At 41.4% G+C, this 22,794-nt stretch overlaps 1 protein-coding gene across 2 annotated transcripts in view; it reads left to right on the top strand.

Annotated features, from left to right (window-relative positions):
- PAFAH1B2 (platelet activating factor acetylhydrolase 1b catalytic subunit 2) overlaps positions 1-18,196 on the top strand; it is a 28,318-nt gene extending 10,122 nt beyond the window's left edge. For both annotated transcript variants that reach the window (XM_019469054.2, XM_019469055.2), the window contains 4 exons: positions 7,450-7,539; positions 8,325-8,441; positions 9,936-10,058; positions 13,722-18,196. In XM_019469054.2, coding sequence (XP_019324599.1) covers positions 7,450-7,539; positions 8,325-8,441; positions 9,936-10,058; positions 13,722-14,000 — 609 coding nt within the window. In that variant the 3' untranslated portion in view covers positions 14,001-18,196. The remainder of the gene's footprint in view (positions 1-7,449; positions 7,540-8,324; positions 8,442-9,935; positions 10,059-13,721) is intronic.
- The last annotated feature ends 4,598 nt before the right edge of the window (positions 18,197-22,794 follow it).

Genomic DNA, 22,794 nt, shown 5'->3' with positions numbered 1-22,794 from the left:
TATTAAAATACATCCCCAGGGGTGCCTGGGTGGCTCATTCGGTTTAAGTGTCTGACTCTGGGTTTTGGTTCAGGTCATGATCTCATGGTTTGTAGGATCAAGCCCTGTGTCGGGCTGTGTGCTGACAGCTCAGAGCCTGCTTGGGATTCTTTCCCTCTCCCTCTCTCCCTCTCTCCCTCCCTCCCTCCTTCCCTCCTTCCTTTTCTCTCACTCTCTCTCTCTCTCAAAATAAATAAACTTAAAAAAATATATATGTATGTAATATACACACACAGACACACACCCAGATCTTGGTTTCTAATTCTCCAATGAAAGGAGCCAGAGCTCCTTGGAGAAATGATTGCTTCTACAGCCAGAGCAAAGAAAATGAAAGATGAACCAGGAGTGTCTTGTAGTGCAAGAAAGCAAGTATTCAGAAAAGGAGGGGGGAAAAAGGTGTGTGGCAAGAATATTACTGCAGTGACATGTCCTCAGCATGTCTCATGGAAGACCTGTGATACTGGTCTGTTTTGTTTGTTTTTTAAATTTTTTTAATGTTTATTTATTTTTGAGAGAGAGAGAGAGTGTGAGTGGGGTAGAGGCAGAGAGAGAGGAAGACACACAATCCAAAGCAGACTTCGGGCTCTGAGCACAGAGTCCGACACGGGGCTCAAACCCACGAACCTCTAGATCATGACCTGAGCCAAAGTCAGACGCTTAGCCGACTGAGCCATCCAGGCGCCCCTATACTGGTCTGTTTTAATGATATAGTCACTTTGACCACTTGAGGCCACCTGAAAGAGCGTTCAGGTGCAAAGTTGGACAACTTGAGCAACATAGTATTATTGGTTTGTAACTCAAGGATAAAATACGTATGAGTCCATTTTGCCATAAATAAGTGATTAGATAAATAGGAAATGAGGGACACATCTTCCTTAGAAAATAACTTGAGTTCATAAACGTGGGGGCTCCTGGCTGGCTCATCCAATAGAGCATGTGACTCTTGAAGAGTTTGAGCCCCAAGTTGAGTATAGAGGTTACTTAAAAATAAAATCTTTTAGGGGCGCCTTGGTGGCTCAGTCGGTTAAGCGTCCAGCTCTTGGTTTCGGCTGAGGTCATGATCTCATGGTTTCTGAGTTCAGGCCCTATGTCGGGCTTTGTGCTGGCAGTGCAGAGCCTGCTTGGGATTCTCTCTCTCCCTCTCTCTCTGCCCCTCCTGTGCTTGTGCTCTATGTCTCTCTCAAATAAATAAACTTAAATTTTTTAAATAAAATATTTTATAAATAAAGAGGGAAGGAGAGAGGGAAAAGATATATCTCATTACGACACCACAGTAGTAATTACTATAGGGAAGGTCCATCAATGAATACTAGTAGGTACCACTTCCAGGGGAAACAGTGTATTTGCCTAGCTTCAGAAGTATCTCCCTGGAAATTACTTTGGTGTTTTTAACATTTGACTACATATTTTTTGATATCCCCTCCCTCCAGAAGGTAGAGCTCAATTTCCTCATCATTGTGAGCCGGATTAATGTCTTGTTTCTAACAGATACAGTATGGAAAGGAAAAATAATAAATGTATAGTGGAGAAATCTGGCAACCACCACCTTAACCAAATGATTAATGTTAACATCACCAGTTAATACATCGTGTTGATATTGTGTACTCCCTTCTGATACGATACAAGGGCACGTCACCTCTGTGGTAGTCTTCCAGAATAATCCATCGCCTTCTATTCATGAGAAAATACCAGACCTTGATTGAGGGACATTCTATAAAACACCTGATACTAAACAGGTCAAGGACATGAAATACATGGAAAGACCCAGAAGGTGTCCCATCTTGGAAGACACCAAGAAGACATATATAGTAAATGCCATGTGATATCCTGAATTGGTCCTGGGAACAGAAAAAGGATATTAGTGGAAAAATTGGTGAGATCTGAGTAAACTTTTTTTTTTTTTTTTTTTTTTTTTTTTTTAGGTAATCTCTATACCCAGTGCAGGGCTCGAACTCATAACCCCGAGATGGAGAGTCAGGTACTCTACTGACTGAGCCAGCCAGGTGCCCCTGAGTAAAACTATTCTGGCTGATACCATTTACCAATGTTAATCTCTTAGTTCTGACCAGTGTACCATACTTAGGTAAGATGTTAACATTGGAAGAAGCTGAGTGGATATTGTATTATCTTTGCAACTCTTCTGTAGATCTAAAATTGTTTCAAAGCAAAACATTAAAAGAAAAAAAAAAACAAGGGGCTCAGTTGGTTAAGTGTCTGACTCTTGATTTTGGCCCAGGTCATGATCTAAGGGTCGTGAGATTGAGCTACGTGCTGGGCTCTGCACTGGGTGTGGAACCTGCTTAAGATCCTCTTTTTCTCACTCTCTCCCCACCTCCCCCTGCCACCTCCCCTGCCTGCACGTGCTTTCACACTCTTTCTAAAAAAAAAAAAAATCATGATTAAAACAAGTATTGATGTGATATTCAGTACTTCCTGTGAGGTATTGCCAAACTAGTGTACCACATATCAGCAAATACCTGGAACAGATGAACATGTTCCCAGGAATACAGTCAATAAAATCCAGACTATGGGAGATGTTATAGATCAAATGATCATATTTCTTAAAATATTTAAAAAATAAATTTGGGCGCCTGGGCGGCTCAGTTGGTTAAGCATCTGACTTTGGCTCAGGTCATGATAGTCACAGTTCGTGAGTTCAAGCCCTGCATCAGGCTCTGTGCTGACAGCTTGGAGCCTGGAGCCTGCTTGAGATTCTGTGTCTGTCTGTCTCTCTCTCTCTGTCTCTCTGTCTCTCTCTCTCTCCCCCTCTCTCTCTCTCTCTCCCCCTCTCCCCCTCTCCCCCTCCCTCTCTCCCTGTCCCCCCCCCCCCGTCTCAAAAATAAATAAACATTAAAAAAATTAAAAAATAAAAGTAAATTTGGGAGGTAATAGCAGGGGGAGTGGGAAACCTGTAGATTAAAAGATTTAATAGACAAGTTGGATCCTGACTTTTAAAAAAAACTAAAATTTTTTTATGACTTGAATTTGAACACTGGTTATTTGTTGATATTAAAGACACCTCTGTTAATTTGGGAGAGTAGCATTGGTATTGTGGTTATTTTTTAAAACTCGGGGGCACCTTAGTGGTTTTGTTGGTTGAGTGTCTGACTCTCTGATTTTGGCTCAGGTCATGATCTCATGGTTCAACAGATCAAGCCCTGCCCTGAGAGTGGATCCTGCTTAAATCCTCCCTCCTCATTGCCCTCCCCTCCCTGCTTGTGTACACGCTCTCTCAAAAAACTTTTTTTTTTTTTCCATTTTATTTGAGAGTGAGTGTGCATGCATGAGCAGGAGAGAGGCAGAGGGAGAAAGAATCTTAAGCAGGCTTCCGGCAGAGCAATCCAGGCATTTCCCCCCCAAAAAACCCTTTTTTTAAGAGTTGCATAGTGACACTAGGGGGGCCTGGCTGGCTCAGTTGGTAGAGTATGCGACTCTTGATCTTGGGATCGTGAGTTCGAGCCCCATGTTGGGTGTAGAGATTACTTGAATAAACTTTAAAAAAAGGGTTATATAATGAAATATTTATACTAGTAATATAAATGGTATACTAAATATAAATAGAATAAATATAGAATGCTGTATACTGAGTTTGCTTAAAATAATCTGAGGGTAGGGGTCAGTCGTTTAGGGGATGACTGAAATAATAGTGGCCATGTGATGATTGCTGTAGCTGGTGATGAATACATGGAGGCTTGTTATATTATTTTCTCAGCTTTTGTGGATGTTTGGTATTTTTCATAATGAGATTTATTTAAGGGTGATACTGAAAGACTTGACTGTAGACAAATTTAATACAAATTGTATCAAAACATGTTAACCAGAAAAAGGCTCAGGAGCAGACTGAGGAAAATATTTGTAGTAAGTAATGCAGAAGAAGCGTTGATATTTTTTCTTATATTATCAGCAAAAATATCCTCCAAGTACCACTAGATAAGTAGTATCTCAATACATGACAGGAAGTGTTTCACTTTTTGTTCCCAAAAAGTACAGATTAAAATAATGAGAAAGGAGGGAGAGGGAGGGAGAAATACTAATATCCAATGTTGGTGCAAGATGGTAAAATTAGTTCTGATAAAGTGCTAGAGTCAGTACAGATACAGCCCTTTTTGTTAACAACCTGGAAATATATCTGGGATCCACAAACGTGCTCATCTCCTTTCACCTAGGAATTCCCATCATGTACAAAATTGAATATGTGTAGATTTCCTCATCACAGGAAAGAGGACACTACTGGCAAGTCTGTCGGTAGGAAAACTTTAAAAAATGGGTGTGTCAGTGGATTTGTTGAGTAGGATGTTATGTGGCTGTTAAAAATTATGGTCATGAAAGTCACGTAGCTACGTAGGAAAATGCTCCTAGTGCAGTGTTAACTGCAGCTACAGTGGCCACGGTTCATGGGGCACCTGCTGGGTGTCAGCCAAAACCTGTCTCTCTTTCCTAAACCTTTCCTCTCCATACTCTGCAACAGGTGTGGGATGCCTGGCTGGTTCAGTCAGTAAGACGTGAGACTCTTGATCTCAGGGTCATGAGTTTGAGGCCCATACTGAGCATGGAGGCTTTTTTATTTTTTAATTAAAAAAAAAAAAAAAAGTTACCAGCAGAAGAGCATATGTGGAAAACAAGTGTCAGGTTATATTGCTTTCTGGGCTAGAACGTAGACAAGTAGAATTTGAACATACTCTGTTCTGTCTCCAAAGCTATTGTGCCAGAAGGAGGTATACATAATACATACAAAACTTAAAAAAAAAAAAAAGACGTGTTAGAGGCACGTGGAAAAATGGCAAGAAGAGGGGTGCCTAGCTGGCTCAGTCAGTGGGGCGTGTGACTCTTGATCTTGGAGTCGTGGGTTCGAGCCCCATATTGGGTGTGGAGCCTATTTTAAAAAAGAAATAAAATAATTTTTCTTAGTAGCAAGAATAAAATACCCCGAAACAGTAATAATTATGGGTTAAGATGATAGAATTTGAAGTGTTTTGATCTTTCTATTTTTCCAAACTTACTGTAGCTACTTTTGTACTTAAAAAGAAAATATAGAGTACCGGAACCTTTAGAACAACGGAGCTTAAATTCCATGACCTTCTAGAAGCATGAACTATTTTATTGGTATTGAGAGGTAGTTAGTACTGTAGTACCTCAGTGGAGAGGTGATGTGTTGTGGAAGTGTACCTGCTCACCAGCTGAAGTTTTATTCTTGCCCATCTTATCCCTTCAGTTTAAAACGACTTGCTGAGGGGCGCCTGGGTGGCTCAGTCGGTTAAGCGTCCGATTTCAGCTCAGGTCGTGATGTCAGTCGTGGGTTCGATCTCCACGTCGGGCTCTGTGCTGACAGCTCAGAGCCTGGAGCCTGCTTCAGATTCTGGGTCTCCATCTCTCTCTGCCCCTCCCCTGCACATGCTTTGTCTCTGTCTCATTTAAAAAAAATTTTTTTTAACTAAAAAATATTGAAACAACAGTCATTTAAAAAGCTTTTTTAATTTTTTAAAATGTTTATTTTTGAGAGAGTGAGAGTGCACACAAGCGGGCGAGGGGCAGAGAGACAGGGGAACAGAGGACCCCAAGCGGGCTCCGTGCTGACAGCAGAGAGCACCATGTAGGGCTCAAACTTGCGAACCTTGAGATCATGACCTGAAGCCGGACGCTAAACCGCCTGAGCCCCCGGGTGCCCCCCAAAAATTGTGTACAAAGACGTGGATGCAAAAAAAGGAAAATCGGTCTCAAATCCTATCACCCTAAGGAGCAACTCTTTAATAAATTGTTAAAATTATTTCCAGAAGTATTTTTGTATTTTCACCCAGAGCAGATGAGTATCTCTGATTCACTGCATTGTTGTCTGTTCTGATATTAGCAGAAATACTTCAACATAACTGTACCTTAATTACTAAGGGAAGCATCGTTGAACGTAGAGCTTGAAAAAAAAGGGACAGCATTCAGACCTTTCTGTTGCCTAAAGCATCATGTAAATTTGTTTTGGGGATGAATATAGAAACTTAAACCATGTCCTTTAGCATCAGTGAGTAAAATCCATTTTAAAAGTGTCTTGTCAGGGGCACCTGGGTGGCTTAGTCGGTTAAGCATCTGACCTTAACTCAGGTCACAATTTCACAGTTCATGGATTCGAGTCCCCTGTCGGGCTCTGTGCTGACAGCTCAGATCCTGGAACCTGCTTTGGATTCTGTGTCTCCCTCTCTCTCTGTCCCTCTCCTGCTCACGCTCTGTCTCTCAAAAATAAACGTTAAAAAAAAATTTTTTTTTTTAATTAAAAATAAATAAATAAAAGCGTCTTGTGCCTTGGCAACAGAGAGAAGTGGACTAGGTCCACAGTCACCACCACTTACAGGCTTGGATCAGACTGAGAAAGGCTTGAGTCCCACTTTGCCATTGTCTCATATTTGGAGGTTAACAGACATTTTCAAAGGGCACATTACAAACATGCAAATAGGGTCTTCTAGGTGGCTCAGTCGGTTAAGATCTAACCATCGATTTCGGCTCAGGTCAGGAGCTCATGGTTGTGGGGCTGAGCCCTGTGTCAGGCTCTTGTGTTGAGTGTGGAGGCTGTTTAACATTCTCTCCCCACCCCCCTTAAAAAAAAATCCCAATAAAACACATGATTCTTGATTGGGTCCTAGTTCAATAAAAGAGATGTAATACTTTATCCAAGTCTTGGAACAATTGGGAAGATTGAGTATGGACTGAATATTAGATGTTACGGGATTATCGTTCATTTTCTTAGAGGTGATAATACTTTTGTGGATTTATAGGAGACTTTCCTTACTCGTGCTGAAATAATGAAAGGTGAAGAATCACAGCATTTGCAGCTTACCTTCAGATGGTTCAGCAAGCAAACAGATAAAGTAAAAATGTTATTGTCAAATATAGGTGGAGGATGTACAGGTGTTTATTGTACTGTGGCTTTTCTGTATATTTGAAACTGTCTTAAAAAGTTTGAGGAGGGGCGCCAGGGTGGCTCAGTCAGTTAAGTGTCCCACTTTGGCTCATGGTTCTTGAGTTCGAGCCCCGTGTCAGGCTCTGTGCTGTCAGCTCAGGGACCGGAGCCTGCTTCCGATTCTGTGTCTCCCTCTCTCTCTGCCCCTCCCCTGTTCATGCTGTATCTGTCTGTTGTCTCTCTTTAAATATTTTTTTAAAAAAATTTTAAGTTTGAGGAAAAGATAAACTTGTAAACAACATGTTAAATGTATTTTTTTTAGTCTGGTTTGAGTAGAATTGCAGTTTTCTTGAGCATATTAGAATAATCAGTGTGGTAAGGGTGGGAAGAAAGTTCCAGTAGTTAATCACAGACAGGCTAAATAGAATGTTTAACAACACAGTAACTCGATGGACAACTGTTCTGTCTAGGCAAAGCCATCTCACAGAGAAGATGCCAGTTTCTCATTTCTCTCTTTGTTGAACCAGCACAACAGATTTGTCCTGGACTGTAAAGACAAGGAACCTGATGTGCTGTTTGTGGGGGACTCCATGGTGCAGTTAATGCAGCAGTACGAGGTAAGGCCGACGTGGCAAGGGTGCATCTTGGCTACGAAGGTAAATCTGTTCATTGCTAGCAAACTTTCATTCTGAGCCGAACCTGAAAGGCTTCTTCGTGCCAGTTTAGAAAAGCTCCAATTCAGAGTATGAGGGAGGTCAGTCCTACGTAATGGGATTCTTTGTGCCCCCAAGCGTGAGGAGACAAAATTTAGCATTGTTTGTAACTCCGTTCTTGTTTTTGCCTTGGCTTCCGAGAACCTTCTCTATTTTATTTATTTATTTATTTATTTATCTATTTATTTATATTTGTCCTAGTTGTGATTCTCAATTGTTAAGATTTTTGTTTGACCATTTCCTTATTTTGTGTGTTTTTGTGGGGAGCTGTTCCACGTCTTTTTTTTTTTTTTTTAAGGTTTTCACTCTTCCAAGGGCAGTTGAAAGGAAAAGATAGCTTAATTTCCTTCTGGCTCCAGCACTCTAAATTTCTTCCTCCCGTATTTCTACTTCATCCTGTTCCTTTAGATACTTGAGTAAAGGGAAGGGAGAGCTAACTGAGCTGGCACCTTGGGCATAATGCTGGTACCTCCTAAAGGGCACCGGGTGGCACTGGGACTCAGTTCTCCGGCCAAGGTGGCAGGCTGCCCGAGAAGTGAGTGATGCGGTGCCCTGCGAACACAAGTTTGAACACATAACATTTGAACACACAAGAGGGAAATTGTTCTCTTAGGTACCTCGCGACACATTGTAGTTGAGGGATTTTATTTCCCACTCAGTTGAAATAAAGCCAGTTTTTCTCTTTTTAGATATGGCGAGAGCTTTTTTCCCCACTTCATGCACTGAATTTTGGAATTGGGGGAGATACAACCAGACATGTTTTGTGGAGACTCAAGAATGGAGAACTGGAGAACATTAAACCTAAGGTGAAGTGAAACTTAATTTTTAGACTATCTTTTAATCTTGGGTCTTTTCCCAAGATGAGTTAAATTGAAACTGCTAGTAGAAACAAATTACTTTTTTTTAAAGCATTATTTTGCTATTGTCTTTGCTTTGTGCCCATTTAGATAAATGATATCGTCCTTGCTTCAGAATGTGCCAAATGCCTACTAAGAAATTGGGGCATTGCTTGCTCAGGTTGTATTGGTAATTGTTAATAATGCCCTTTTTCAGCGGTAGGAAGGGATTTAATGCTTTCCTGTAGACCTGAAAGCAGGGTGTGTGGGAGACTTCCCAGAAGGGGGCCAAGGCCGCTGTGCCACCATTCACTTCAGGAAGGAATTTTGCATCTGGTTTATCCATGTAAACACATTACATGTGTAATCGAGGCCTCCCAAGTTTTTCTGAAGAAAATCTGAAGCACATGTGAACAAATGTTCACCGTAAACATGTTCCCAGTAACTGAACACATTATAAATGTCCTGAGTTGGCACACTGCATATAATTTTTTTCAGTCCTAAACAAAAAATACTCAAAACTGATAACAGTTGCCTTTGTTGAAAATATTTTACTTTTTGCCTTTCTAATAGAAAAACTCCTCCATGTTCCTGTCTTTTGTGACAGGGTGGAAAGTTACGTTGGGTCATATAGTAAATGTATGTCTCTAGGTGACAGCCACTTTATAAATTTTTTTTTTTTTAATATTTATTTTTGAGAAAGAGAGAGAGTGACAGAGCACAAGCAGGGGTGGGTTAGAGAGAGAGGGAGACGCAGAATCTGAAGCAAGCTCCAGGCTCCAGGCTCTGAAGTGTCAGCATAGAGCCCGACCTGGAGCTTGAACCCATGAACGATGAGATCATGACCTGAGCTCTTTTTTTTTTTTTTTTTAAATAAAGAGGAAAAACTTGAAACTGCATCCAGCTTCCAGCCCAGCAACTCTTTTTCCTTGAGTACAACTGTGTATTTACTTCTACCAGTTACACTCCCTTGGGTACTTTTGTTATTTTTTTCTGGAAGATACTTCTAGTATGGTAGGAGTTACAGATATTTTCCCCTGACTTTCTTAGATTTCACTTTATTTTAGTATTTTTTTAAGACATGCAGTGTTTTTATACAGTTGAATTTGTTATCTTTTTTTGTATAGTTTCTGGATTTTAAGAGGTTAGCTCTCAACTCCACAATGATGAAAGAATTCTCTCATTTCTTCTTAGTACAGTTGTACTGCTTCAGAATTGATCTGCTTGGAATTTATCCTGGGATATATGAGGCCTTAAATCAGTATTTGAGGGTGGCTGCTCAGTTGAAGTTCTCCACTACCATTTGACAAGTTCATCTTTCCTTCCTTTGATTTTTGAAATAAGATTTTTATCTACATATTGATAAATATTTTTATCAAAATATTAGGTTTTTATCTAAACATTCCTCTTTTCCTGGCTGTTTATCCCTGCCCTCCTCCCCCGCTTTTTCCCCCTTAATTATAGGTCATTGTTGTCTGGGTAGGAACAAACAACCATGAAAATACCGCAGAAGAAGTAGCAGGTGGAATCGAGGCCATTGTACAACTTATCAACACAAGGCAGCCGCAGGCCAAGATCATTGTATTGGTATGTAGTCTTTGGTGGGTAGAGTCTTTGATGTCATTAAGTCAGGTGAGGAATGTTTTTAGATATATGATCACTCGTGAAATAGAGACTGTTTAGGTGGAAGCAGTTTATGATAGTCCTGAGGGGGCTCTTCTTTGATATGTCCCATTGTCTTACCAGTTTCATCATTTCCCAGACCAGCTGTGGGGGTCATCTCTTACCTGCTCATCCTTGTTTAGATGTGGAAATCGTCTTTGTTGCCTCAGGTAGCAACATTCTGATAGTGTTTAAAATTGCATGTGAAACTAGTCCTAGTCCTAAATCTGTTTTTGTTAGACTTGGGTTTGGATTAGTTTAGGTGTGTTGTTCCATCCCTTTATCTGTTAAATGTGGTGTATTTATTAAAATCTCTGAGGTCTCTAAAACATCAGCGATTCTGTTAGCAAGAAGATGGGTACTTTATATAGTCTTACCCTATCAGAGAGTGCTACACTTTGTGGAGATTAAAGCATTAAATCTTCGTGGTCTCAGAGATAAACAGCTGTCTATTTCAGTGTAAAAGTTTATCTGTAGATACTCTTGGCAACACTAAAAATAGCAAAACTAAAAATGTATGTTTTTGTGGAATCTGATAGGTATTCAGTTTTTTAATGAGATGATGTTAAGATATTTATCCAACAAACGTGAAGATCGCTATGTACAAGGAACTGTTCTGGGTCTTGAGCCTACAAAAATAAATAAGACTTTGTTCCTGTCAGGGAGCTGTCAGTCTGGTCTAGTGGTAGATGGACGTAGCAATATAGAGAGAGAATTAGTACACTGTATGCTAAGGGGAGAATAGGTGTATTCTAGACACAAAAGCTGAAATCTGACTTTAGTTTTAAAGAATTCATTCGTCTCCAGACAAATGGGGAAAGGAAAGAAAAGGCATTACAGGTCGGGGGAAAAAGGATGGAAGGCATATATACCTAGGTGTGTGTTTGTTGGGTGAGTGAAGGAGGGTGCTTGAAGAATTTTGGGCTGTCTTCGATTAAAGTTTAAGACTGGGTTGGTGAGAAGAAGGAGGCCACAGCCAGGTCAGGTAGTGATTTGTATGGCTAGGTAAGAGTGTAGATTTTATCTTCCTGGTTCTGGGGAGCCATGTCTTATTTTATTTTTTTATTACATTCTTTTTTATATCCTTGCTCTAGTCCAGAAAGGATTGCATTGTGGTTAAAGAGTCCACCTCTGAAGTACAGGGGCTGGTACATAATAGTTGCTCAAGATGTATTAGTTGCATCAGTGTTGCTGAATGAATTCTCCATAAATAAATAGTCTTTGTTGCAGCCAGACTTTTATATTGGATGTACGTCGGTGTTGTCTACAACACTAAAACATTGGCCATACTCTGAATAACTGAATGGGCCCATAATTGTATAAGCCATTGAATATAATAGCACTAATCCTGTGACAGTTGGGAGAACTGTGTGGAGATTGGATTTATGATGTATTTAAGTGAAAATTCCAAATGCTAAACCATATGTGCCTTATATTTAGAGTTACTTAAAATACGGTTTACCCTCGAACAACATGGGGGCTAGGAGCATTGACCCCCATACGGTTCAAAATCCGCATGTAACTTTGGATTCCTTCAAAACTTAGCTACTAACAGTCTGTTGATCAGAAGCCTTGCTGATAAGCAGTCATTTAACACGTACTCGTATGTTACGTGTATTACATACTGTATGCTTACAAGAAAACTAGTGGAAAGAAAATGTTACTAAGAAAACCCTAAGAGAAAATACATTTCCAGTACTGTACTCTATCAGAAAAAATTTGTGAATAAGTGGACTCGTGCACTTCAAACTTGTTGTTCCATGATCTGCTATAGTTGTCACATGGTGAAGAGATTGGGAGCATATTTTTCTTTTTTGTTTCTTTTAACATAATGTTTTGGCAGTTAAAAAAAAATTTTTTTTTAATTTTTATTTATTTATTTTGAAAGAGAGAAAAAGAAAGAGAAAGAATCGCAAGCAGGCTCCACACTGTCAGCCCAGAGCCCCACGTGGGCCTCAAACTCCTGAATCGGGAGACTGTGACCTGAGCCAGAATCAAGAATGAGACACTTAACCAACTGAGCCGCCTAGGTGCCCCAGTATTGTAGCAATTATTAATTATTACAGGGGAAAAAAATCACATGGCATACCTTTGATACTCTCATATTAAGGAAAATGCTATGCAAATACATAAGCTGCTTTTCTCATCCTGGCTTGAAAATCCCAGTAGGTATGGTCCCTGTTCTTAAGGTGTAATCATTTCTTACGGCTTTGACTGCCATGATATTCTTTGAATGACAGAACAAAGTATGTATTTGCTGTTCACTGGTCATCCTTCTTGGTTGCTCATATCTCAGCCAGATTTGGCTCATTGTGAGCATTGAGGGTAGTTCTTTTTTTGTTAACTGTCAGATGCAAAGCCTTATACTTCTAACAGTTCTGTAAACTAGGGTTTAGGCTTGACTTCATCTGTGAAATTTTTGAGGCGCTTAACAAGGGAACTATATAGTCACAATAAATTGGTAACCACGGCGCCAACATTTGGTGAAAAAAATTAAAGCAGACATGACCAAGTACTTACTTTAGCATGAAGCGGGTTTTTTTTTTCTTTTAGTAGAATACCCACAGAAAATCTATTTTTGTGAAATAATCCCTCTTAGGAGAAATGAGTGGAAAGTTTTTTGCCTAAATAACAAAAACTTGCTATGTGGTATCATTGGCTATAAACCAATAAAAGGTTGTCTGACAATAATTTTATAATAGGATCAATTTCTATAAAAGGACATTCCTAGTTTGAGATGATAAAACCTTGCTCTTGCGGTATAAGCGTAGACTTTCATGGACCATGGGAGGACAGACATGTGATTTATCTAAAAGTTAGATGATTCACATAAGTTAAAAATGAATTTTAGAAAACATCTGTTTTATTCTAGCAAACATGAAGTGGCTTTGATTTTTTAAGACCACATTTGTCCCATCTCTGTTTCTCATGTGCAGTAGTATGGGTTCCATGTAACATTAATAAATACATGTGTATTTGAGCTAGATTATTCTGATGACTGTAGGGAAAATGAATTGAAGGGAAGACCAGTCAGGAGACTTTACGTTAACTGAGTGAATAGTGGTAACTTTCCTAGCCATAGCAGCATGTGTAATCAGAATGGAGAAAAAAAAAAAATTGAAAATACCGAGAATGCAAAAGCTGAGTAATTTAATGATAAATAGGGAAGGTATGTGGAATGAGAGACTCAGGGATGTTAGAATGACAGTTGATACAGAGGATGTAGTAGGAGCATATTGTGGGGAGACGATGATGAATTGCTTTCGGACACGTCAAGTTGGGAGTGCCTCAGGAATGCTCAAGTTCGGTTTTGAGCTAGAGTGTTCGTAGTGGGCCAAGGACAAGACCCTGACCTGAAGACTACCGACAGTTAAGGGACAGGAGGAGGAAGAGGAACTTGTGAAAAAACTGAGAAGCAATGGTCAGAGAACTTCCACCAACACCAGTCTAGTCCAGTGTTTGAGAACTCAGAGTGTCAAAAGGTGCCAAATGGAACGGTTCTTCTAGGACTAACTGAAATCACAGATAAATAAGAAGGGAAAAACCAGTGACTCTTCTCATCTTCTGTTCTTCTCTGCTTTGCCCCAGGGTTTGTTACCTCGAGGTGAGAAGCCCAACCCTTTGAGGCAAAAGAATGCCAAGGTGAACCAACTCCTCAAGGTTTCCCTGCCGAAGCTTGCCAACGTTCAGCTCCTGGATACAGATGGGGGCTTCGTGCACTCGGACGGTGCCATCTCCTGCCACGACATGTTTGATTTTCTGCATCTCACGGGAGGGGGCTACGCAAAGATCTGCAAACCCCTGCATGAACTGATCATGCAGTTATTGGAGGAAACACCTGAGGAGAAACAAACCACCATTGCCTGACTGGCTCCCATCAGTGTTAATAGCACCCAGCTTCCTCAGATCAGTTATATCACTGGCACTACAGAATCCTTCTCTTTCTTAAGGCACTTTGCATTGTAGAATGTTCCTGGATGTTCATATCTAGTGTTTGAAGGGAGGAGGGATTTAAACTGGTCCTGTACATAGAAGGTTTGTTTGACACAGGAGAAAAATTAGCCAAGGAAGATTGTTGTTTAAATTCGTTTGAAACCAGAAGGGGACTTTTTAGTTGTATGTGTGACATTTTCATTCAGTTATCACTGTTTTTCCTAGGACAACATCAAGCCTAAGTACTGAACAAAATGAAGATTTTTTTCTTGGCCTTTCTTTCTATGGATTATGTCATATATACTAATGATCAGGATCACACCTACTTGGCTTTAAAACAGATGTTTTTTCCAGTTTTTAAGGTTCATAATTTAGCCTTTTGTTTTTAGTTTGTTTTACTCATATGTATTTGCCACATTTTTTTTAACTTACAGCATCAGATTGAACGTGCTTGTCACTCACATATGGGAGATGCTATGGTTACAAGTGAATTTGTTCCACTCTGTTAATCTTTCCCGTGTTTAGCAGTGGAAGATAGGTTTTGCCCCATTTGGGGGACTCTGCGGAGGGTATTATTTTTATGCTGCTGAATATCATGTCTATAATAGACCCATGCATGCAGCCTTTCCTCCCTATTTCCCCTCATCCCCTCTTTTTTTTGGGGGGGGGAGCCCTTGTTGACATTACAAGCTTTTAACACATTTTTGACCTAGGAGCTCTGTTGCTGGAAGTGTAAGTCCCCAGTCAGTCACTCTCATGATGTTACTGATGTGCAACTCGTCCTTGTGAGGTGTTCTGTGCATAGAGTCTGTGTCGTGCTATCCATGTGCAGAGTTCTGTTTGTTTTTTGTTTTTTGTTTTTTCCTGTAAAATATGTTACAGTTTCCTTTTTTGGAAAAAAAAAAAAATCAGAACTCTATTTTCCATTCCATAAGCCTTGACATTATTTCAAGTTTTATAGTATCTTAAGATGTATATTTTATTTTTTTATTGGCTTAGTTTTTAAATTATAATCAGTCCAGAAAAATTTGGCCTTTCCTTATGGGCAAACAAACGGAGCTGCTTTTCAGAACAGACATTTCTGCCTTGATCCCACCATTTTAGTGAAAAAGAACTAGGTTTGTTTAACTTTCAGGTTTTCTCCTTAGAGTATTTTCACCTGAAAATTTCTTCCAAGAGAGCTCTTTATAATCCTGTCGGTTTGCTTGAGCTACAATAACTGCCATTTAAAAAATAATGGGATGATACATGGTTTATTGTTTGGTATACCTATGGAATATGTACAAACTGGATCTACAAACAGATACTTTAAACTGGACCAGGTGGGTACTGGAGTAACCTTTTAACACGTGCTCTGCACAGATTCTGCTTAACGTTCAAGTTCAGTGACTAAGGCTGAAGCTCGATGATCTGCTTGCAAGGCAAATGCTTTTGTGAGTTGGAGGGGGTTGCCGATCTGAGCATGGAGCCACTTGTGATTGAGAAGGATAGAGAACTTGGGCTGATGTTTTCTTGTGAAGCCTCTTTCTAGGAATATTTTTTCCGTCTTATTTTTAGTCTTTTTTTTTAAATACATTTCTGAATGTATCATGTCTTCACTAATGACAGAAAGTACATGTGATGTTTACTAGACTCGTTTCCCACATTAAAGTTCCCTCTTCTGTTTTGAGTAGCCCGGATTCTTGAGTTTTTCAGGACAGGTTCTTTCTTAGCTAGGCGTTGTTAGGCATTGTTCTAAGGAGGAGATTTAATAAAGCCAGAAGTTTGTCTGTAAAAAGACCATTTCTTCAGGTCTTTTTCCGTTTGTCAGAGGGCGGGAGTGTCGTCCAAACAAATCCCTTAGGTGATTCCTGCAGCATGCGCTTTTAGTTTCCCTCTTGACTAAGAATCAAATATCCCTTTGTGAGCTGGTCTTCAGCTCCTTTGCTTATGTGTGTAAACCTCGGGTGTTACTACATTTTATACCTACCAGAGCTATTCGAGCAATAGTATTTGAACCACTAGCCTTTTAAATAAAAGTCTGCCCCGTTGCTAATGTGCAGATACTGAGTCCACTTTCATTTCTTGCCAGCTTTCTTTGCACTGCTTTAGGCAGGAAGTGTTCATCTGTTTTTCTTTGACATCCCTGTTTGCTACGATGACAGAACTTAGTGCTTACCCTTTGGATTTCTTGCTCACTTTTCATGTATATGTAAACTTAATGCACTGTCCAAGTGAAATGTCTTAGTTGTCATTGTGATTAAGGGGCCAACTTTCCAGACAGCTAGCAGAGGTGTTCTGATCCTCCCCCCAGCAAGTTTTAATTCCTTTGCCCACCCATTCCCGATATCCTAGCCGGCAGCCGGTGATGGCGTTGTGGATTCTGCGGTCACATTATGAATGTGGCAGGTGGAGGATGTACTGCCAACACTGACCTAAGGCATGTTGTTTTGCTGCCTACGTCTTCTGGACTGCCGTGGGCAGTGGTGCAGCTCCCACTTTGGGTCTTTTTGGACTGTTGGGGGCATCTGTCTAAACCTGAATCTTCTGTGAAAAACCTTAATCCGACACAACAAATTTTGAATAGCTCATGCCCTTCTCTTAATAATTCTGTCTCTTGTTGTTTCAAAACAAAACAAAACACAACTTTTTTTTTTTAAACTTTTTTTTAACCTAGTCGCTGTTTACAGTTGTATGCTAAAAGCCTGAAATACTGTCTGTGCTGTGGTGTATGAGCATTACCAATTTTATATTTATTGCAGTGAAGAAGAAACTAAAAATATATGAAAATGAGGAGCATGTCCACGCTCCGAAATCCGTGTGGGTGCATGTGGGAGAAGTGAGTTGGGGTCTCTGGAAAGGAGGCTTTTTGGAGTGGGTCTCCTGCTTCTCCTTGGTGTTCCTGCTTGGGGATCACTGCTGCTAGCTGACTGGGCCTCCCCAACAGAAGTTTGTGACTCTGCTTTGGCGAAGTTTCATTGACTAGTAGAACTCATTCTGTTTTAGTGCATATTTCAATATAAATGTAAACATTTCACTCAAACTTGCTCATGTCTTTCTGTCTCCTTTATCAAAGTTTGGATTCCAATGGAGGGGAAAAAAGGCATCCCTTTTCCCCCTACCTTATCACAAGCACATTGGATACTTAGATCATCTGCTGCTTTTCTGGGGAACTGAATGTACTGAGCTGACCATCATCACATCTCAGGGCTGTGGGAGGGTAGGGTGGGCTGAGCAGATAGGAGGAATTCTAAGTAGATACATGGGAAAATTGTCAAAGGAAGTGTCTCCGATTGGTTATGAGTATCTGGCAGTTAAAGAATTGATTCTTAAACCGTTACACTGACCTTTTGGTCATTTCTCCTAATTTCAATCTTTAGAATTTATTCACATTAAACTTCTAATTTCCACTGTCTCTCTATTCCTCATACTAATAATCCTCAGTTTTCTTGTTTACACTTTAGAATATCTCTTTCCGCTACCGCCCCCAGCATGAACTTGAGTGCTTCAGGTTAATTGGACTATTCTGAGCTCCTGTGCCATCTAGGGAGAAGGTCCTCAGGATAATATTTATATCCTACATCTAATACGTAGGGTGTATCCAACCCATTTTATTGTTGATGGAGAGGCCCAGGGAGGTATGTATGATATCCATTTGAGGAGTCCTGTAATTTCATTGGTTGAGCTGGGATTTGAATCCAGCTTTATGTGATTTCAGAGTCCTTGCCTTTGCCATTACTCATTCAGTCTGGGGTATCTTTTGAGCTATAGATTCTGATTCACTGGGTTCATGACAGATACATCCCTAGTTGCCTTCCAGTTGAAGGGCCTGGCAATTAAGTGACAGCAGCTTCCTTCAGTCTTTCCTGCAGCCAGTATAATCCTCTTCAGTTCCATCTTCCACATGGTCACACAATTACTAGAATTTATTTAAAGTTAATTACCAGGGCACCTGGGTAGCTCAGTTGGTTAAGCGTCCAACTTGGGCTCAGGTCGTGATCTCGTGGTTTGTGGGTTTGAGCCCCATGTCGGGCTCTGTGCTGACAGCTCAGAGCGTAGAGCCTGCTTTGGATTTTGTGTCTCTTTCCTTCCCCCGCCCCAGTCACACACACTCTGAAAAATAAATGAATAAACATTAAAACTAAAGTGCATTACCTGGCCATCTTGGTTTCCACCTTAAAACCAGCAGAATGAAATAGTGTTTATAGAGCAAGAGTTTTTGGTAGTACACATGAAGGGATTTGAAGATTGCCTGGCTTATTAAGACATGTAAGTTCAGACTGATAGGAAGACACTCAGGTAAATGAAATTTAAGATCTAAAGGAAACAGGAAAGTACAAATGGCAGAGGGTAACTAAAAGAGGAAGTTACTAGCTTCCATACGCTGAGGAGTGGGGGTGGGGACCACAGTTGTAGGTGAAAACACTGAACGAGGGTTCATTCATACCAGACCTGCCAGAAGCACGACTGCCTCCTTTACAGTCCACGCTCACCCAGGAGTCTGGAATGTTTGTTTCTGCAAGTGGGTTGGTCTGGTTGTATGCTGCACACCTCAGCTGAACCAGATGAGTGGCATGAATCTCACTAGGACACGATGTGACCACAGAATTCACGACAGGAGCCTGGAGTGGAGACACAACTCTCATGTAGCACCTTTGCCTCCCCAGGCTAAAGAAGCCTGATCCAAGGACGACCTCTTTATAGCTATGAGGCTAGAACAAAGGTCAGTTATGCCACCAGCTCATCAGGGCCTAACCTGATGACTGGCCACAGACCACACCAGCAGTAATTACGGCAAATTGACAGCCAGTACAAAGCTGCTATGGTTTCTGTATCGTTTCTTTGATCACTCTTAATCACGGTGATGCTCTTGGATTAAAATGGTTTCCCCCTGTAAGAGAAGAGAATATGGAGTACTAACGGAGATACTTTTTTCTAGTTGCCTTTGCTCCCATATCTAATCACACCAAGTTCCTCTCTTTCACCGTCCTCCCCGCCCCCACCCGTCTTTGCCTTTATCAGCTGCTCACTGGTTCCCCTTAGATCACAGAGCAGCAGTAAAGGCAGCCTAGGTCCTGAGGCTTCTGTGTGAACCTCTTCAGTGGCCCAGGACAAGTGGAGGAGACGGCAGTGAGTAGAAGGGAAGGTTCCTTTACCAGCAGGCACTTGGGGAAACACTGGCCAAAACCAGCAAGAAGAGTCCGTCTACTTTTCTCCCGCCACAGCAGGGGTGAAATCTTAGCTGCATATTTTTACACTGCCATGAAGCAGAGATCCTCAATGTTTTGATAAACATACAGTCTGTCTTCCACTCTGGCCTGATTTTGTGCTATTTTATGATCTCAAAAAACATTTTACATTCTGATCAGGCTTTGACCTTCGTGACACATCAGTACTGCAGCATGTTCGTCAGTAACTGCTGATCGTCCAAGCCATGAAATCTAGTATCCAATGCTACCCATGACCTGACCCTCTTCAGTCCATATCCTCCCACCCCTTACTTTGAACCTTCATGCCAATAGCATTGAACTTTGAGTCTATGACTTTGCTTCAAGTTGAGACTCCTTGTCTGGAATTTGTTCCTATTCCTTTGCTGGGCTAGCTCCTACTCATCTTTTAAGAACCCCCTCAGGGACACCTCCTGGGTTGTTTTCTGATTTCCCTGATTGCCAGCTCTGGTTTGTATTGTACTAGATCTCTCTGAGTTCCCATAATACCTTGTGTAAATCTTTTATCATTGCACTTACTCTGTATTAAATGCTTACCTCATTGCCTACACTGTTAGATTATGAAAAGTATCCGTGTTCCCAGCACCTAGCTTAGTGACTAGTACAAACTGGGCATTGAATAAATGAAAGAATGAATGAATAGGAGATTGAGTGATTTGTTCATAGTCATCTAGGTGGTAACTGTGAATATTGAAATTGGAATACAAATCTTTTGACCTCGTTTCCTGTTCTTTCAATGGTACCATGCTGCTGCTTGTGAGAAACAATGCATGTTATTCTTGCTCGGGATAAATAAGGGCAAACAAAATTCACTTAACAAAAACCAGGGCACCTGGGTTGGGCATCTGCCTCTTGGTTTTGGCTCAGGTCATGATCTCCTGGTTTGTGGGTTTGAGCCCTGTGTCAGGCTCTGCGCTGACCGCGTGGAGCCTGCTTGGGATCCTTTCTCCCTCTGTCTTCCCCTCTCCTGCTGATGCTCCCTCTCTCAAAATAAGTAAATAAACTTGGAAAAAAAAAAAAAAAGATGCCACACACACTTATTAGAAAAGTTTTTGAAACGTTTTCTAGAATTATTTCATTGAAACCAAATGGAATTATTAAGGTAGTTTTTATAGGAAAAGTGAAGCTAGAAGAAAAAGCTAGACTGGTTCAGGGGAACAAAGGTATTGTGAATGAGAGAACTGCCTTTGTGAAGGCTCTGAGGCCCATGAGGTAACACAAGAAGCTGTGGGCGCTGGCCTGTATGTGAGCCAGAGTGTAAAGCGAGGGGACCCTTTCTATTATTGAGAGCAACATGGAATAAGGACTGAGTAGCTGCACATGTTATCATTAGATAACAGCCAGAGAGGAGGAAAGGTTCTTGAGTTGCATCTTCTGATTTCGTAGCTGGAGACCCAAGCTCGCTTCAGATAGGAGGATAGCTGGCTCGTTTTTATCAGTGATCTTTGGAGACAGATTTGAATTAATCAATTTTTTATCTTCTTGTTTTCAGCAGCCTGACTGAAGACCAGCTTCATTTCCTGGAAAGCTCCAATGTGGATTCTATCACATGGCCACAGGGAACAAGAAGCAAGGCCTGCGTGTATTATTGTTCACATTTCCCAGGCGGAATGGTGAAAGCCCAGGAAATGGAAAGTGGCTGATCTATCTATGGCAGAAAGTTTGCCCACTCAGTCAAAATCACTCTCCCTCGACTCCCCTTCTACTCTTTAGACAGTAGTTCAAGATGATGAATACAGCCCAGCTCTGCTGTGCTGCATTTAGGAGATAAATAGAGCTAAGACACGACTCCTCATTGCCTAAGATGCATAATGCAGGGGCTTAAACAGAACTTGCTGACCTCAAATTCCTTGCTTTTTCCATAGTACCAAGAAGCCATGTGACGGCTCTGGGACCTTAGCCCCAGAATGACAGAGTAAATACTCCCAACTCCTAATCTTCAATGCATCTCGTTTTCACAGTCCTTGGAGGGATAACCAGACACAAGGGCAGCCCTGAGAAAGGAGAGAACTTGCAAGAAAGGAGTGCTGTACATTGCTCTTGCTGCTGGGGCTACGTATGTCCTGGACAAGTCTATTCGAGCTCCGCACAGATACACTGAGACCCTTTTATGGTCATGATGAAAACAGGGAACTTCAAGTCCATTTCCTTCAGAGGGCTTGGCTTTGTAGCCTTTTTTTTTTTTTTTTTTCTGGGTTAAAGTTACTTAGTTCTGAAGTCTGGCTTGATTCTGCCACCCACCCACAGGCACGGCCACCCTCTACCCACCCCTCCCCAACACCAGGTTCCTAAAGTATTTGATTCGATTCACCTAATCCGTCTAATGTGCTTCTAATGTGCCTGCTCTTGGTGCCATCTTAAGGGCATTTTAACAATACACCTGACCAGCTGAAGCTTCCTTCCTGTCCTCTTGTTCCAAACCTCAAAAATCCTGTCACTTAAAATGGAACTGGACCTATGGAAATCTGGGAGCCTTGTCAGCTGGTTAATGGTCCTATTCCACAGGCCTTTTCTGCACTCAGGCTCGGAAGGATGGCCCACAGGGAAATAGAAAGAAGCCATCTGAGCCTTGTGACCCCACCCTGCTCTCATTGCCAGGGCTGGGGTTGGGCTTTTTATATAACATGGCAGACAGTGCAGTAGCTGGCCCCGTGCAGAAGGCCAAGGGGGCTGCCCTGAGACCTTGACATTTGCTTGGCTCTCACAAGTCTGGCTTTGAGACCCAGCACTGCCCTTCTTTTACGCTAACTGCTGTAGCCAACAAAAAGGCCCTCTCTCCTCTCAGGGCTGCCAGACCTCAGAAAGGACCTATTCATAACTGGGTTGTGTTGTTCCCTCCCTGGGGGGTAGGACTGAGGAAAGTTCTGCAGACCTGAGAAAGTCTGGGGCTGCTGCCCTCCTACCCTGTTTGAACATTCCGGATACTGAGGATTCAAAGGTTAAATCCATGAGACCTTGCAAGAGGGAAGGGTCCCTTCTGGGTTTATTTGAATAGATTTCTCCTAAGATACTGCTAGGAGAGAGGGAGCAAACAGAAATACCAGTAGTCCTAGGTGTCTGGCCCCAGAACAGTGGTTCTCAAAATTTATTGTGCCTATCAAGCTTCTGGAGTGCTTGTTAAAATGCAGATTCCTGGAGTGCCTGGGTGGCTCAGTCGGTTAAGTGTCCGACTTCAGGTCATGATCTCACAGTTCATGGTTTTGAGCCCCCCATCAGGCTCTGTGTTGATGACAGCTCAGAGCCTGGAGCCTGCTTTGGATTCTGTGTCTCCTTCTGTGTCTGCCCTTCCCCTGCTCACATTCTGTCTCTGTCTCCCTCAAAAATAAACTTAAAAAAATCCAGATTCCTGGCCTGCACCTCCAGAGAGTGCAATTCAATAACTGTAGGTAGTGTCCGGATATGCATTATAAACAGTCCTAGGATCACATTTTACCCCAGAGCCTACGAGGCAGAGTTGGAATGCCCCCAGTTGGGGCTTATTCAATGCAGCCACAGAACCAACTAGCCCTGTAGCTGGGACT

The sequence above is a fragment of the Panthera pardus genome, unplaced genomic scaffold (assembly GCF_024362965.1).
Source record: "Panthera pardus isolate Hobbes unplaced genomic scaffold, ASM2436296v1 HiC_scaffold_12, whole genome shotgun sequence".
Classification (NCBI taxonomy): domain Eukaryota; kingdom Metazoa; phylum Chordata; class Mammalia; order Carnivora; family Felidae; genus Panthera; species Panthera pardus.
This window is presented reverse-complemented; position numbering and strand designations above follow the sequence as displayed.